This window comes from Anoplolepis gracilipes, chromosome 12, assembly GCF_047496725.1.
Source record: "Anoplolepis gracilipes chromosome 12, ASM4749672v1, whole genome shotgun sequence".
NCBI lineage: Eukaryota > Metazoa > Arthropoda > Insecta > Hymenoptera > Formicidae > Anoplolepis > Anoplolepis gracilipes.
Window position 1 is genome coordinate 8,980,680 of NC_132981.1, and position 14,882 is coordinate 8,995,561.

The 14,882-nt window shown below is 34.1% G+C and overlaps 3 protein-coding genes across 6 annotated transcripts; 2 read left to right on the top strand and 1 right to left on the bottom strand.

The window, feature by feature from the left end:
• Positions 1 to 1,162: 1,162 nt before the first annotated feature.
• Fbxl7 (F-box and leucine-rich repeat protein 7) lies at positions 1,163 to 4,873 on the bottom strand. 4 transcript variants are annotated; one of them, XM_072903647.1, is made up of 5 exons: positions 4,795 to 4,873; positions 4,522 to 4,648; positions 3,711 to 4,222; positions 3,455 to 3,604; positions 1,164 to 3,019 (listed from the first exon to the last, which is right to left on the bottom strand). In XM_072903647.1, the coding sequence occupies exon 5, from the start codon at positions 3,004 to 3,006 to the stop codon at positions 1,657 to 1,659; it is 1,350 nt and encodes a 449-aa protein (XP_072759748.1). In that variant the 5' UTR covers positions 3,007 to 3,019; positions 3,455 to 3,604; positions 3,711 to 4,222; positions 4,522 to 4,648; positions 4,795 to 4,873; the 3' UTR covers positions 1,164 to 1,656. The 4 variants fall into 4 exon arrangements, with proteins under 4 accessions (XP_072759751.1, XP_072759748.1, XP_072759747.1 ...); XM_072903646.1 differs by having other exon boundaries at positions 3,711 to 4,648; XM_072903649.1 differs by having other exon boundaries at positions 3,455 to 3,623; positions 3,711 to 4,648.
• Positions 4,874 to 4,911: 38 nt separating this feature from the next.
• On the top strand, positions 4,912 to 14,393 carry LOC140671915 (cytosol aminopeptidase-like). The gene is made up of 8 exons (XM_072903637.1): positions 4,912 to 5,045; positions 5,413 to 5,528; positions 10,789 to 10,952; positions 11,446 to 11,620; positions 11,714 to 12,041; positions 12,118 to 12,386; positions 12,615 to 12,793; positions 12,968 to 14,393. The coding sequence occupies exons 1-8, from the start codon at positions 4,962 to 4,964 to the stop codon at positions 13,189 to 13,191; spliced, it is 1,539 nt and encodes a 512-aa protein (XP_072759738.1). The 5' UTR covers positions 4,912 to 4,961; the 3' UTR covers positions 13,192 to 14,393.
• Positions 6,190 to 10,646, top strand: LOC140671913 (E3 ubiquitin-protein ligase COP1-like). The gene has a single exon (XM_072903632.1). It carries the CDS (start codon positions 6,446 to 6,448, stop codon positions 8,495 to 8,497), a length of 2,052 nt encoding a protein of 683 aa, XP_072759733.1. The 5' UTR covers positions 6,190 to 6,445; the 3' UTR covers positions 8,498 to 10,646.
• Positions 14,394 to 14,882: the final 489 nt, after the last annotated feature.

Here is a 14,882-nt window from a genome sequence, read left to right on the forward strand (position 1 = left end):
ATATGCGCGAATTACATGATTGATGACTTGATTTTTTAAATGACGAATAGAAAAGATACATCTTGAGGCATAGACATTTCTTAATATTTCCTCTTAATAATTTCATCGATTACAAATGTAGGGAATGCAATCAAAATAATATCGATATTTTATCTTTCAGAAAATTATACGAATTACTTACTTGATTTTTGCGAGTCGACTGGAAGAAATAAATCTTGAGACAACCGTTTCTTAACGCAGATTCATTCTTTATAATCGTCCGTTAATCTTGTTAATCATGGATTATTTAAATGTGAGTGATATCGCATGGCGCATGCGCGTTATTCAAAGGACCTCTTAAGGCGGATATGCATTTTGCCACGAAACCAAAGCATGATTGTGATTGGTTGAATAGCGATTTAGATAGAAATTATCTTATAATTTGTAATTTAAAGATCTTGTATTAATAATATAGTATATGGTTATGTTTCGATATACATAGCTATATATATACATTCATTATATTTATTCAAATATGTTAAATATATTGATTGTATTACTTCATTTAAATAACAGCAAATATTATATATTAAAATTAATTTTTTAAAACTTTTATAATACAGATTTTTTTGTAACATAAATTCGAAAAAATGAAACTATATATATATGCTATTTATATAAATATAAATAAATCTGCAAAATTTTTAAGCCTTAATTTTAGAAAATAATTTTATGAATTATTATAAAATATTGCATAAATATTACGTTAATCTAAATTAACAATAAAAAAGTTTTGTAACAATAAATCTAAAATTTAAAGCATACAATTTTGTATTCCTAAAGTAATTGGTTTTAACAAGATTTATATTTTTCTTGTATGTGTGCATACATTTTTTTTACATACATTTTTATACATATCGCATAAAAAATAATATATATATATATAATGCAATATATATATATATATATATATATATATATATAATTAATTTACATATTTTAATAGTGTTAAAAAGAGGAAAATATTTTATATCTTATTCTGTAATTACAATAAATTAGAGAAAATTTAATTATATAAAGAATACCAATAATTTTATCTTTATGCAATGCATTAAATTACAAACACAATAAATAGCATAACTCTTTTGAAGCATTTTTACAACCAATATCTTGTGAAACACAATAATCTTTTTACAAATTAATATACTTGCGAGCAATGTCTATAAAATTATATTCATGTGTTAATAAATAGATTGCAAACGATACAAGTTATTGAAATCTCAAATTGATAATTTCTACATCCTCCTCTCATTAAAATAGTATCAAAAGTTATAATAGTTATTGTTGTATAAATTTGAATTTAAAAAAATTAGATTTACAATGTCCTATAAACTTCTCTTATATTACACTCTGGCACTTGAAACAGGTGATGCAAAATGTTACAATATTCTGAGAATGTTTTTATTCTTAAGTGCTATTCTTAGTATAGTCTCAGATATTCTGATATTTTTATAAAAAATATTTTTACAAAATATTCTCAATATTTCTTATTTTTGATATTCTCTCAGAATATATCTCTGTTTTTTTAGTTCATATAATTCTCTAAGAATATTCTCTTTTTCAGAGTACTTTTTTTTTAGAATTTATACCACTATCTCTATATAAGACTGAGTTAAATCAACTTGAGAACCCAGGATTTGTATGCTCAATGATACAACGTCGGCAGTAACGTTTGACCGCTCGGTAACCGATCCACGTAACCATAGGACACTCGCCGATGTTGAGCTGTCGCAGGCCACGCACATAATAAGCTAGCGCCTCGAGACCAGCATCTGTGACTCTCTCACATCCACATAGAGACAGTTTCTTCAGATTGGGACATCCGGTGGAAAGTGCCTCGAGGGTCGCGTCGCCGATGTCGCATTTACCAATGTCCAAGGCGCGCATACGCGGACAGCCGCGTGCCAAGGCGATGGTCGCGCTGTCACTAAGCGCCTCGCAACCGCGAGCGTTCAAATAACGCAGCTTGTAGCAGTGACGGGCAACGACTAGCAAACCAGCATCGGATACACGGTCGCATTTGCCTACGGAAAAGTAACGGAGCGATGGGCCTAGACGCGCCGCCAGTTCGCGTACTCCAAAATCCGTCACCTTCAGGCAATCTGACACTGATAGCTGGCGCAAACTGGCACAGTAGGAGGCAATGGCTACTAGACTGGCATCGGTGATGCGAGTACACCTACGTAGGTAAAGACATCCGAGCTGTGGCATGCGCGACAAACTCAACACCAGACCAGAGTCGTCGATAGCGTGGCAATCACTAAGATCGAGCGACTGCAGTTGCAAGGTAGTTGTACGGCCACAAGCTCGTGTGACATTGGAACAGCCGGTCAGATCGAGCTCCCTAAGATGAGCGCAACTGTCCAGCACAATGGTGACGTTAGCATCAGTGACACGTCGCGAGTGTCGCAGCACCAAGGAAGTCAAATTAAGATAAGGTAATTGAACGAAGATGCCTGCCAAACCTGTGGCACCTTCCAGGACCAAACGACGGATACAGGTGTGACAACCGCGACGTGTCAGCGCGTTCAACGCCGTAGTAGCGTTTTGCGGATAACACACCTCGACCTCCCGCCACAGTGCCGGATGCCACGCGATTTCCCAAAGACGTCGGCATGTCTGTGCCAAAGCGCAGCGATCGCGGGTGTCGAGCCAACTAAAAATCCTCAGCAGCAGATTATCATCAAGCTGGCAGAGATCGTTAACTACAGAATGATGTATCAGGTGCTTGGGCTGTGATGGTTGCTGTTGTTGTTGACGGGTGGGCACACTCGGCACTCCCGGAGTCGACGAAGACGATGACGACGTGGTGCGGCAAGCATTGTTGTCGAGAGTGTGATAACCCAAGTCGATGGCATCCGAACCCGGCCGATATACGCCAACCTTTTGCGATGAGTAGCCTCCTCCCCGCTCAGAGCCACTCGGTTCTCCAAAGCTGGGAAAGAGGAGTGGGCATGATCCGTCCATTCCATGCTCCGTTCTACAATTTCAAGTTTATTTTAATACAATTACATTTAACATTCTAGATATACATACATATACAAGTATATATATATAGATAAAAAAATAGTTTAATTACTTTTAGAAAAAGATTTCAATCAAAATGTTCTTTTGTATTGATAAGATAATATATAATCATCGAATAACTGTTTGACTATGAAAAATATAAAATTAAACTTAAAAATATATTCGATAAATTAATTTCATAAATATATATATATATCTCTGCATGGAAGAGAGAAAGAATTTTAATTTAGCATTTAATTAACATAGAGATTGCAAATCACAAAAGAAACTTTTAAATTTATATAAAAAAAAAGGATTTATAAAAAAAATTTGTTTTTAAACTTATTAAACTCACTAGCTTATGTCAATTAATTATCACATATGTTATAGCATTAATTAATTCACTCACGGGTAAACACTTATGAATTTATGACGAAAAATGTATAGTGCATATGCTCCATACTTTCCCCAAAGATATATTCTTCATTAACAGCTCTGTTATTCGCGCATACCACAACGCGAAGCAGTATTACTTTCGAAAAAATTCGCCATTATAAATCTGAAATTTAGAAGGCCCACTGATACATACAGCGTACAAATTACGCTTTGAAGCTTCATCAATATTTTTCGTGTCATAGCTATTTCAATGTAAGGATTTTACTCACAACAGGATGCCGAACAGGGAGAGTCAGCGACCGTGCGTGACATCACCGAGTAATATCGATCTATCCGCCACCTCCATGTTGATCCCGCATTCCAATTCTCGAAGCAGCTGCGGGGCCCGTGTTTTCACACTCGCGGGGACCGATGGACCTTCCTCGAAAGAACTGGGCACTGGGGACGATCTACCAGATTGTCGCGTGCGTCCCGGAATTCGTTGAACACGCGCAATCGCCGAAGAATGTTGTAGGTGATCGCGTTTCGAATGCGGAACGAAAAATTTGACACATGACAAGCCCTCGACACACTTACGGGGCCCCCCAACACTCTCTCGCGACCAGTCCCCCTTCTACCATTTTCACGACTGACTCCACTTTATCCCACTCACGCCATCGATCGAGATGCAAAATTTTTAGCGACACCCGAAATGAAAGGCATTCCGTTTCATTGATCACGTAAGATTGGACCATTCGACCGAAACGTTGAAACATCAAAAACGTTGAATGACGATGAGTTTCTGCAAAAACTTGATTAAATATACGGGTGTCCTCTTTCAAATAAATATATTTTTATTAAAACCTAAACGATATAGGTTAAATTATTATCAAATTATTATCCAAATAACGAAAGAGAGCTATATATATTTATAAATATATATAGTTATAGAAAAATTATATATTTTATGATTGGCGTGCCCTCAAAGAATTTTCACTTTATCGGTAACGAAGAAATAATTCCTTGCATTCGTAGTTCGCGCGGTTGACGTCAACGCTCACGTGGTATCAACGCTCGAGATAAAATTCCATGCAGAGTTACCTCTCTTCACATTCTATTTCCGTGGTATACATATCGCCTAATGCGCTCGGGACAGTGGACAGTGTTGCGATTGGTGATCGGTTGTTTTGCGCATGTGCGGCAATACGGGCGAATGTCAGTAAAATATCTAGCACAAATAAAAAGAGGCACTGTTACCCGGCTACATTTAAAATATATCTAAATATTTCTTTTCTGTATTAAAAATATAAAGCACACACATATATATGTGAAAAATACGTGATATACGCAATTTATTCACTCTTGTCTACTAACCTAACTGGTCTGTAACAGTCTCAAACTTTCCTGTCAGTGGAACCAGCCAAAACGTCTGTACCGCAAGCGTATATGCACGTCACTATTTTCCTATCGCCGCGCATGCGCAAAGCCACGCACGCACGAACAGCCGGTTCTCAATCGCAACACTGTCTCGGGAACGAATTATGGCATTGTCTTTTATCAGGGCTAAGGTATTACCGTGCAGAAATTCACTCTTGTGTTTCTTTGCCAGCGTATCGAACATGAAGGTAATTACGTCAAATCTAACTCGTCATCGTTTTCTGTCGATCATGAGGCGCATTTAGCTTTCGAAACGAGGAAATACTAAATTTCCATCGGGTTTTGGAAAAATTGTACGTGCGACGAATGTAGGTATCAGATGCGATCTGTCGTGTGCGCGTTCGAAATATTTCGAGGACAAATACGAACGTCTGTTTTTATTTTTTTTTCTTCGCAAATAATAATGGTGGTTATTGCCAATTTGACTTGAAAATTTTTAATGTACTTGTTCGTCGATCGAATAAGGAACGCAAATACTCGAGCATAACTTGCCGCCCATTTCCTCGACACAATTGCATATTTTTTTTCTTTTTTTTTTTTTTTTTATTCTTACAGAAGGGATTGGTGCTCGGTGTGTACGAAACAAAGGACGAGAATAACGTTGTGTTTACTCCTACTGCCGCCAAGTACAATGAATTGGTTAACGGAAAGTTGCTGAAAAATATCTTAATGTAAGTATGCTATTATTATACTTATTTACTGCTGGTTATCTTTTGTGCATTCGTGCGATTTTAGAGATGGTTACACCGCAATACATCTGTGTTATATATAGTATCGTTCTTATCTAACAAGGCTGTACTCCTTGTGCGCTGTTGTAGAATATACTTGTGAGACTATCTTGACTTTGGACACCTATGTTTACTTAATAGCGAAGTATTTGTTTTTCACTTCTTCCATATTGAGGCCTCCCTTCTCTCCACGAAGGATAGACAGTCCTTCATATACATACATGTACACATGTAAACACTTTTTTAAATTTTTTATACTTTAATAAATTTATACACTAAGTATAAAACTGTGACCGTATACAAGACAGTTTCTGTACAACATTGCATTTTGCCAAATTGTTCTTTCACTATTTTTTTTTTTTTTTTTTTTTTTTTTTGTTTTGTTTAATCATATAACACATAATCTGTTTAAATATTTTATTCATATTTCCAGCCTGAAACAATTGTTATATAATGCTGCCTGAGCTTTTTTCTGACATTCAAAAGTGCTTTCCCTTTGTTATCTTAAAATTCTTACATAAAGTATTTTTTGTTATTGAAAATTTTGAATTTTTAAAGAATTTCTTACTCCATGAGCTCACTGGCATTATTTTCATTGTTTCAGGAGTGACTAGACTGAGAGACGATATTATACATATGATATGAAGTGCAACTTGCTCCGCACAAGGATTTCCTAGACATATGCTGCGCTTTATAAATGAGAATATAACTAGAGAATAATACTGCCTGATTTATGACATTCTTTTTGACACAATGTCAGACAAATCAAATGCCCACTTAGGGAGATTTTAAGCTGTTACTCCTGTTCAGTTAATTAATCTTTGCTTGAAGACTGAATCAGAAATATAGTAATAGTAGTAATGTCGACTCCTGGTAACAGTAATATGGGAAACGATGGCAACGCAGGGAGCAGTTGTGGATTAGGCGACAGTAGCAAAATTAATAAGTTTCATCAACCTACGAATGTGCTACAAAGGATGACTGGCATATTAGAAGATAAGAGCAACGATTACATGTGTCCAATTTGTTTCGATCTTATCGATACGGCGTATATCACACGTTGCGGACATACATTTTGTCATCATTGCATCGTAAAGTGCTTAGAGATTAAGGATCGTTGCCCGAAATGTAGTTTTACATTAAACGAGCAAGACATCTTCCCGAACTTTCTGTTGGACGAGCTAGTTTCCAAATATAAGACGAGAACTAAGGGTCTTGCGCAGTTAGGTTCTTACACGGAGAATGGTAAACATAAAGTAGTCGGTAATGATTCCTCGGTGCCGTCGTGCGATGGATTAAGAAGCATCGTTGCAGCAGAGAGCGCCAATCTCACTCTACCCGACGTAAATGTAATGTTAGAAGTGTTAACTCAACGAAAACATTTACTTGAAGCAGAGACTTGTACAGCGCAAAACAAACTTTTGCATGAATTTCTGAAGCATCTGCTGCAACAGAAGGAAGAGCAAAGAAATCAATTGCAGAAAGAAGTGGTGTTGATCAAGAAGGATATGGAAGAAGTTGAGACTATTCTAAAGGACGTTCAAAGCAAGTGTCCGCGGGTGGAAGATGTCAAAAAGGCGAGCGAGAATGACACGGCGCAGGTTTCAGCGATTAGACGAGAAATGCTCGGCCTTATAGATATAATAGACTCGAATATGGTGAAACCTAACGACAAGGCGACCAGCGGTACTGATGGTTTGATTAATCCAAACGTCAATCAGCCAAGTGGATCAACCCTAGCTGTACGCAGGAAGAGACTGCACGCTCATTTCGACGACTTTGTTCAATGTTACTTTGATTCTCGTGGCAAGGAGTTACTGCTCGGCCAAAAATCACAATCGCAGAGCGAGGCGCAACAACACGGCGGCACGCATAGCACAAGTTCCGGTCTAGACGTCTTTCGTGAGAATCTAGTCAAGTTCTCAAGATACAATTCCTTGCGTCCATTAGCGACTCTCAATTACTCGTCGGATCTCTTCAATAATTCCACAATTGTTTCCAGCATCGAGTTCGATAAGGACAACGAGTTCTTCGCGATCGCTGGCGTGACCAAACGGATAAAGGTATTCGATTACGGTGCCGTTATACGTGACACCGTCGACATTCATTATCCTTGCGTCGAGATGGTCTCCAGTTCGAAAATCTCGTGCGTTTCGTGGAATTCTTTCCACAAGGGTATGCTCGCGTCATCGGATTACGAGGGTACCGTTACAGTGTGGGATGCGTCGACCGGTCAGAGAACCAAGGCGTTTCAAGAACATGAAAAGAGATGCTGGTCCGTCGATTTCAACGACGTGGACACGCGATTGATCGCGTCTGGTTCCGACGATGCCCGGGTCAAATTATGGGCGTTGAACACTGATTATTCCGTCGCATCTTTGGAGGCAAAGGCGAACGTATGTTGTGTCAAGTTCAATCCACGCAGCTCTTGTCACCTGGCATTCGGTTCTGCGGATCACTGCGTACATTATTATGATTTACGTAACATGAAAGAGGCGTTATGTATATTCAAAGGCCACCGCAAGGCCGTCTCCTATGTTAAGTTTATCAATAAGGAGGAAATTGTTTCTGCTAGTACGGATTCTCAGTTGAAAATGTGGAATATAAATAATCCGCTCTGTCTACGATCGTTCTTGGGACATGTAAACGAGAAAAATTTTGTCGGACTCGCTACTGACGGCGATTACGTCGCCTGCGGATCAGAAAATAATGCGTTATACGTGTACTACAAAGGACTAACGAAACAGTTATTCTCGTACAAATTCGATGCAGTTCGAAGCATACTAGAGCTGCAAGACAGAAGAGAGGAAGATCTGAATGAGTTCGTGTCCGCGGTATGTTGGAGACAGATGTCCAATGTCGTGGTAGCCGCGAACTCTCAAGGAATTATCAAAATATTAGAGTTGGTTTAAAAACAATTAAAATAAATTGAACGAAAGATAATAAAGTGAATTGAATGAATAGCGTGTGAATAACAACGAGAAATGACGGAATTATTCTAAATAGCATAATATATATAATTTATTATAACACGGCGTATAGAGAAAATTTTTAACATAACGGAATTTAAATCGAATATTAATATTCGTATTGAACGTGCATTATCGGCGAATAGAAAATTTATGAAAAATAGAAATCTCTAATTGATCCATGCTCAATATTACCGAGGAGAGCACGAGTATTTTCTCTGAATTGTATATTGTGTGTATAATTAGGGAAATTAATATTGTTAATTATTATGCATTTTACGTATATATATCTTAACTCTATTTTCTAATTGGTATAATTTAGATATATATAATTCTACAATATAAATGTGTACAGACTGAATTGTAATGATAAAAGTTTTACATTATTATAACAACAAACAAAAATGTCACGTGACATATTTGTGCATACATACGATCATTTACAAAATTAAAAATGATTATACATTTTTTATAACTTTATATTAAGTTACTGATACTTAACATTCGCCGGGAATATCATAGTTGCACGCTTGTTAAGCTGTATTTTATGCAGATATATATATATATATATATATATATATATATATATATATATATTTTTTAGACATGATGGCAACATAAGAGTGAGGTTCATTATAATAAGCGCAATACTGCTAAAAATGACATTTAAATCTGCAAAAATTTAGAGCAGTGTATGTATATATTTCAAAGTATTTTTCTTGAATTTCGAATGATTGTTTCAATCACATGCATCAATCATTAAAAATTGACAATTATATACCTTTAATTGAACGAATCCCAATTTTGTTAAAATCTGCCAAATAAATTTAAAAATGCAATTGTTTAAGTTTTTTTAAAAATTGACGAAGACAGAAGAGAAACCTAAAATTGATATACATGTAGTGATATTTTGACTGGTAATCATATATATATATATATATATATATATATTCTATACAAATTGTACCTGCGTTTTTTTTTAAACTATTATCAATTGCAATATCAATATTTCAACTATTAAAATAATATATCGCTATTTTAGCTGTTACTGTATGTAGAAAAGTCAAAAGTTTTGGAAAATTTTTTTGTAACTAGTTAATGTAATATCTTCAGCTTAAAGCGACTACTGCTAGTATCATGACTGCATAAATTTGATAAACAGAAACGTGATAAGGTGTAATCAACGTCTCAAATATTTTTGACGATATATGTTCATATAGATAACGTATTTCTCTTGAAATGCTCCGATTTGTGATTCTTGCAAAAATATTTCTTTTACTGCATATAAAAAAATTTCATATGACTACGTTATTGTTTTCTGTGTATAGCTCTATTAAAAACTTTGTTGTGTTACATTAGTCTAATGGAAATAATGAAAAACAAAATAAATAATTCTAAAGGTTATATGAATATTATTGAAAAAGAAAATCCTGGCCAAAGGTGCCAAAATGTACAGAGGACAGATAGAAAAATTAATATATTTTAAATTGTTTAAAACATATCACTTTTTGTGTGAAATTTTGAAATCTAAAAAATGATAGAATAAGGAATATATTTTTAAAATGTAAAATTATTATATTCTTAAAATATAAAATTACTTTAAATTTTAATTATAAGAGTATTAATGAAATTTCCATTATTTTTTGCTTGTTAAAAAATATAATTACTTTTAAATCTATTTTTAATTTGATTCGTACAACTATGCCAACTAAACCCCATGACAAAGTCATATTATCGCTTATGACAATGTATATAAAAGAAACTAATATTTGCTAACATAAATCTTATGATGTATTATATCTTAAGCCGCTAAATAGGTTGTTCGCAAATTCAACTTGTTAGTGAGAACTAAATGTGAAATAGTTATCTGTAATATCGATAATATATTGATATTGATAGATTATAAAAGCAACAGTTGTGTGAATTAATGTATAGTTATAATCTTTGAAGAGAATAATTGTAAATGTACCAGTGTATAATGTATAACTGGATCAAGAAAAATATTCTAGAATAAAAAATAGTATATTTTTAGAATGTATTTTAAAATTGCAAATTATTATATCATACATGAAATAAATGTCAAAAAAATGCCTAGATTCTGTAATTAATAAATTTACGAATTTGTGTCCGAATCTGTCTTTTAAGTACATTACTATTGCATATCTTTCCTTATTAAAGAAATATTATTGCAATGAGATTTTTTGACTAACTTCAAACAAATGTTTGCGCTACAGAGCAGGACCAAAGATTCCTAAGGGTCATGTTAGAGTGTTTTGGGGTTTGGATGAAACAGATTACAGCGGAGTCGCAGTAGTTGGTTTAGGAAAACAAGGTCTTGGTATTAACAAACTTGAAGAGATCCATGAAGGAAAGGAAAATGTACGTGTTGCCGCAGCAGGTAATTCTCATTTTTCAATATATACTATGTAAAAAAATATATAATTGCAATATAATTACAGTCTATGTTACTCAAATCAATTATATTTCTAAATTGTAATTTGAAATTAATATTTTAATATATGGTATGTACTGTACATATGCTATATAAAATTTAAATATTTTTATATAATACACTACACTAGAAGAGTTTTGATATTTTCTGATATTTTGAGATGTTATATTCATAAAAAATGATTAAATTTTTTACTTTCTTTTTATACATTATGAGACTATGGCATAATTGTAATTGATTTCAATATATTGGACCAAATGCAATTAAATCGTTCATATATTTTGATTATTTCCTTGGAAAAATTTTAGATGAAAATTATTAAATAGATAATTGTTTTATTTTACAGTTAAGATAAAAACGTCCATTTTCTTGATACTATTTTATTATAATTTTATTATATTTATTACAGGATTTTATTGATAGAGTATTATTATTTTAGCGGGATGCCGTGCTTTGGACGATGTCGACATAAAGGATATCAAGCTGGAAACACTAGGAGATGCTGAAGCCGCCGCCGAAGGAGCCGGTTTAGCTACGTGGCTTTATCAAGGATATAAAAATGAGGAAAAGAAGAAAAAATTACCAAAGATCTCTCTTTACGGAGGAGAAGGAGAGTGAGTTTCTTTATCTTTACATACATCCAAAAATCTACATTTTCTTCGCACGAGGCTGTAAACACATTTTTCTAACGTAATGATCCTTTTTAGGGCGCAATGGCGAGTGGGTATTATAAAGGCCCAGGCACAGAATTGGGCTCGCGAACTCGCAGATACACCCGCGAATCTGATGACGCCCACGATATTCTCGCAACAAGCCTCTGAGGTTCTGACAAATCTCGGGGTTAACGTTCAAGTGCACGACAAGAGCTGGGCCGACGAGAAGAAGATGGGTTCATTCCTCAGCGTATCGCGTGGTAGTTCCGAACCACCTAAATTCCTAGAGATCAGTTACAAAGGCGCCGAGAATCCTAGCGAGTCTCCGGTGACGTTTGTCGGCAAAGGAGTCACCTTTGACGCCGGTGGCATTAGCCTTAAGGTAAGTCATGTTATTTTTTTTCTATGATGTAAAAAAGAGAAGGAAATCGAAGGAGAATAATCGTCATGATTGACAGCCATCATCGAAAATGGATGAAATGCGCGCCGATATGGGCGGCGCCGCTTGCGTGGTTGCTGCCATTCGAGCTGCGGCGGAACTAAAATTGAAGAAAAATATCATCGGATTAATTCCACTCACGGAAAATTTACCATCCGGGCATGCCACGAAACCAGGAGATCTAGTGCGGGCGATGAATGGCAAAACCATTATCGTAGACAATACTGATGCGGAGGGCAGGTTGATTCTCGCCGACGCGTTGTGTTATGCTCAGGAGTTTAATCCGAAGTAAGTAGCTCTGATTTGTTTGTACAACATGACATGATGACAAATTATGTTGAGTGTAATTATATGGAACTAATAGAATTCTATAAACTAGGCAATTTCTTAATTTTAATTATATTCTCAATTGAGACTCTTATATTTTATAAAATATGTTTAATAATGTATATTCAATTTTTATTTAACTTCTATTGTATTATTATGATAAACTTGACAAGTATTTGATTCAAATAGATTTATTTTGGATATTGCTACGTTGACCGGTGCCATGAGAGTTGCCTTATCCAGTTCCGCCACAGGCGTGTTCACCAATGACGGTAATCTCTATGAAACTTTGAAAACTGCTGGCACGGTAACTGGCGATCGAGTATGGAGATTCCCTTTGTGGCAATATTTCACTGACGAAGTGACGAGTGAGTAAATTATTTTTCAGCAAAATAATTATTTCTTTTAGAAATTTAAAGATGCTTTTTCTTATACATCCATAGCAATGTTATTACCTTTACTTATTATCAACAAAGAAATATAATATCCTTATCTATCACTTATCTAAAACATTTGATATCGATAAAACTGATAATTTTCAGAAAAAGTCAAGGGTGCCGATATAAATAATATCTCAAAGAATAAAGGCGGTGGTTCTTGTACCGCTGCTGCCTTCTTAAGGGAGTTTGTCGCCAACAATACACCATGGATGCATCTGGACATAGCCGGTGTCATGGGTCCCGCTAACGACGAATTGTCGTATATTCCGAGCGGGATGACCGGGCGCCCGACGCGTACGCTAATACAATTTTTACAGGCATTGTAGAATTTTTGCTAAGTGAGGCCTGCAGCAAATTATTTCACGCAACTCGTATATCTCAGGCAGATTCTTTGTATAATTTTACATATATATACATAAAAGTTTACATATAGAAGGATATGTATATACGAGATACAATATTATATATGAAGGGGAATCGCGCCTAATATGGAGAGGATTATATTGATGCGGTCTATCCAATTTGAAATGCAGTAATAAAATGCATAAACAATTTTTACCACAGGCCAGTAGTGATATTTTCATATTTTTCTAAGTAATTAGTAAGCTCGTCAATCAAGTATGTATTATGAGAATTTAGGATCAAAGATAATACAGATTGAGTACTACAAATTAGTAACACACCTAACATAAGTTTGAAATAAATTACATTTATTATATTACCTACATTAGGTAGTGTAAAACTTGAGGTTTGAGAATATTTCCATAACATGTAAAGACCACGATCTGACAAAACTCGTGATCTTTGCATGAAAATTATGGAGATATGTTACCACTATTGTAGAAATAATGTATATTCGGAAAATATACATATTCAGTTATATATATATATATATATATATATATATATATATATATATATACACAGTTCACTACTGAACATGTATACATATTCAATATATATCTATTACTCAAGGTTACACAAGTGCAGTTTATAAAGCTTTTTTATTTTTGAAGCGATGCATTATCTGGAAAGAATTGAAAAGCAATGTATCAACTTTTTATACTTTTATAACTTGTATCATTTAGTTTTTTTTATACCTCACCATATTAGGCACTGCCTATATCTCTTTAAAAAGTTACCATTTATATATTTAAAAAATACATAACCTGCAGACACAAATAATGTATACATATAACTAAAAAATGCTTGAAATAGAATACTTTACGATATTAAAATGAAAGTTGCTCATCTTATTGCAACAGTCTTTACAAATAATTAATAATGTTTATCTAATAATAAGTTAAATAACTTCAGATTGATCTTGTTTCATAAAATTTAATTATGCAATATTTTTATTTTTGATAGAGGAAAACTATATATTTTTATAATACAATTTGTTACTTTTTTTATAAAATTGTCTCTTACAGTATCATTGAACATATAATATACATTTAGCTTTTTAAATTTTTGTTGCAAAATTCTCTTTTTCAGCAAAAAAATTGTGAATAAAATTATACATATAGCAGTATTTTAAAGTCATTGTATTGTTCCTGTCAGTATAAACTTGTTTTCAAACTTTTTTTAAAATCTACAGCAATCAATTTTTTCCCAAAAAGGTTTAATAAAAAGTCTTCCCCTATTAGACACTATTCTCCTATATAAAAGATACAATTTTTATTACAAATTGATCAAACTGATAATTCTATTTTACATATGTGGCTTTATAATTGATTGTCTGTATAAAAACAAACTATCATTGTATAGTAGATTTGAAAATAAGTTTTATACACCACGCTTTTATAATTTTGAGTTTACACAAATTATCTAAAAACGTAAAACGAGCTCTTATTATAATCAGGATTAATTAGAATAATAAAAGTAAGAATGGGTGCTTTAATATTCGTATCAACTCTATGTACACTACAGTGCATATAATATAGTATTGTACAGGATGAAAATTACATATATGTTTTATATATTGACTCTAAAAAATGAATAAGCATCCTGTCCTAGC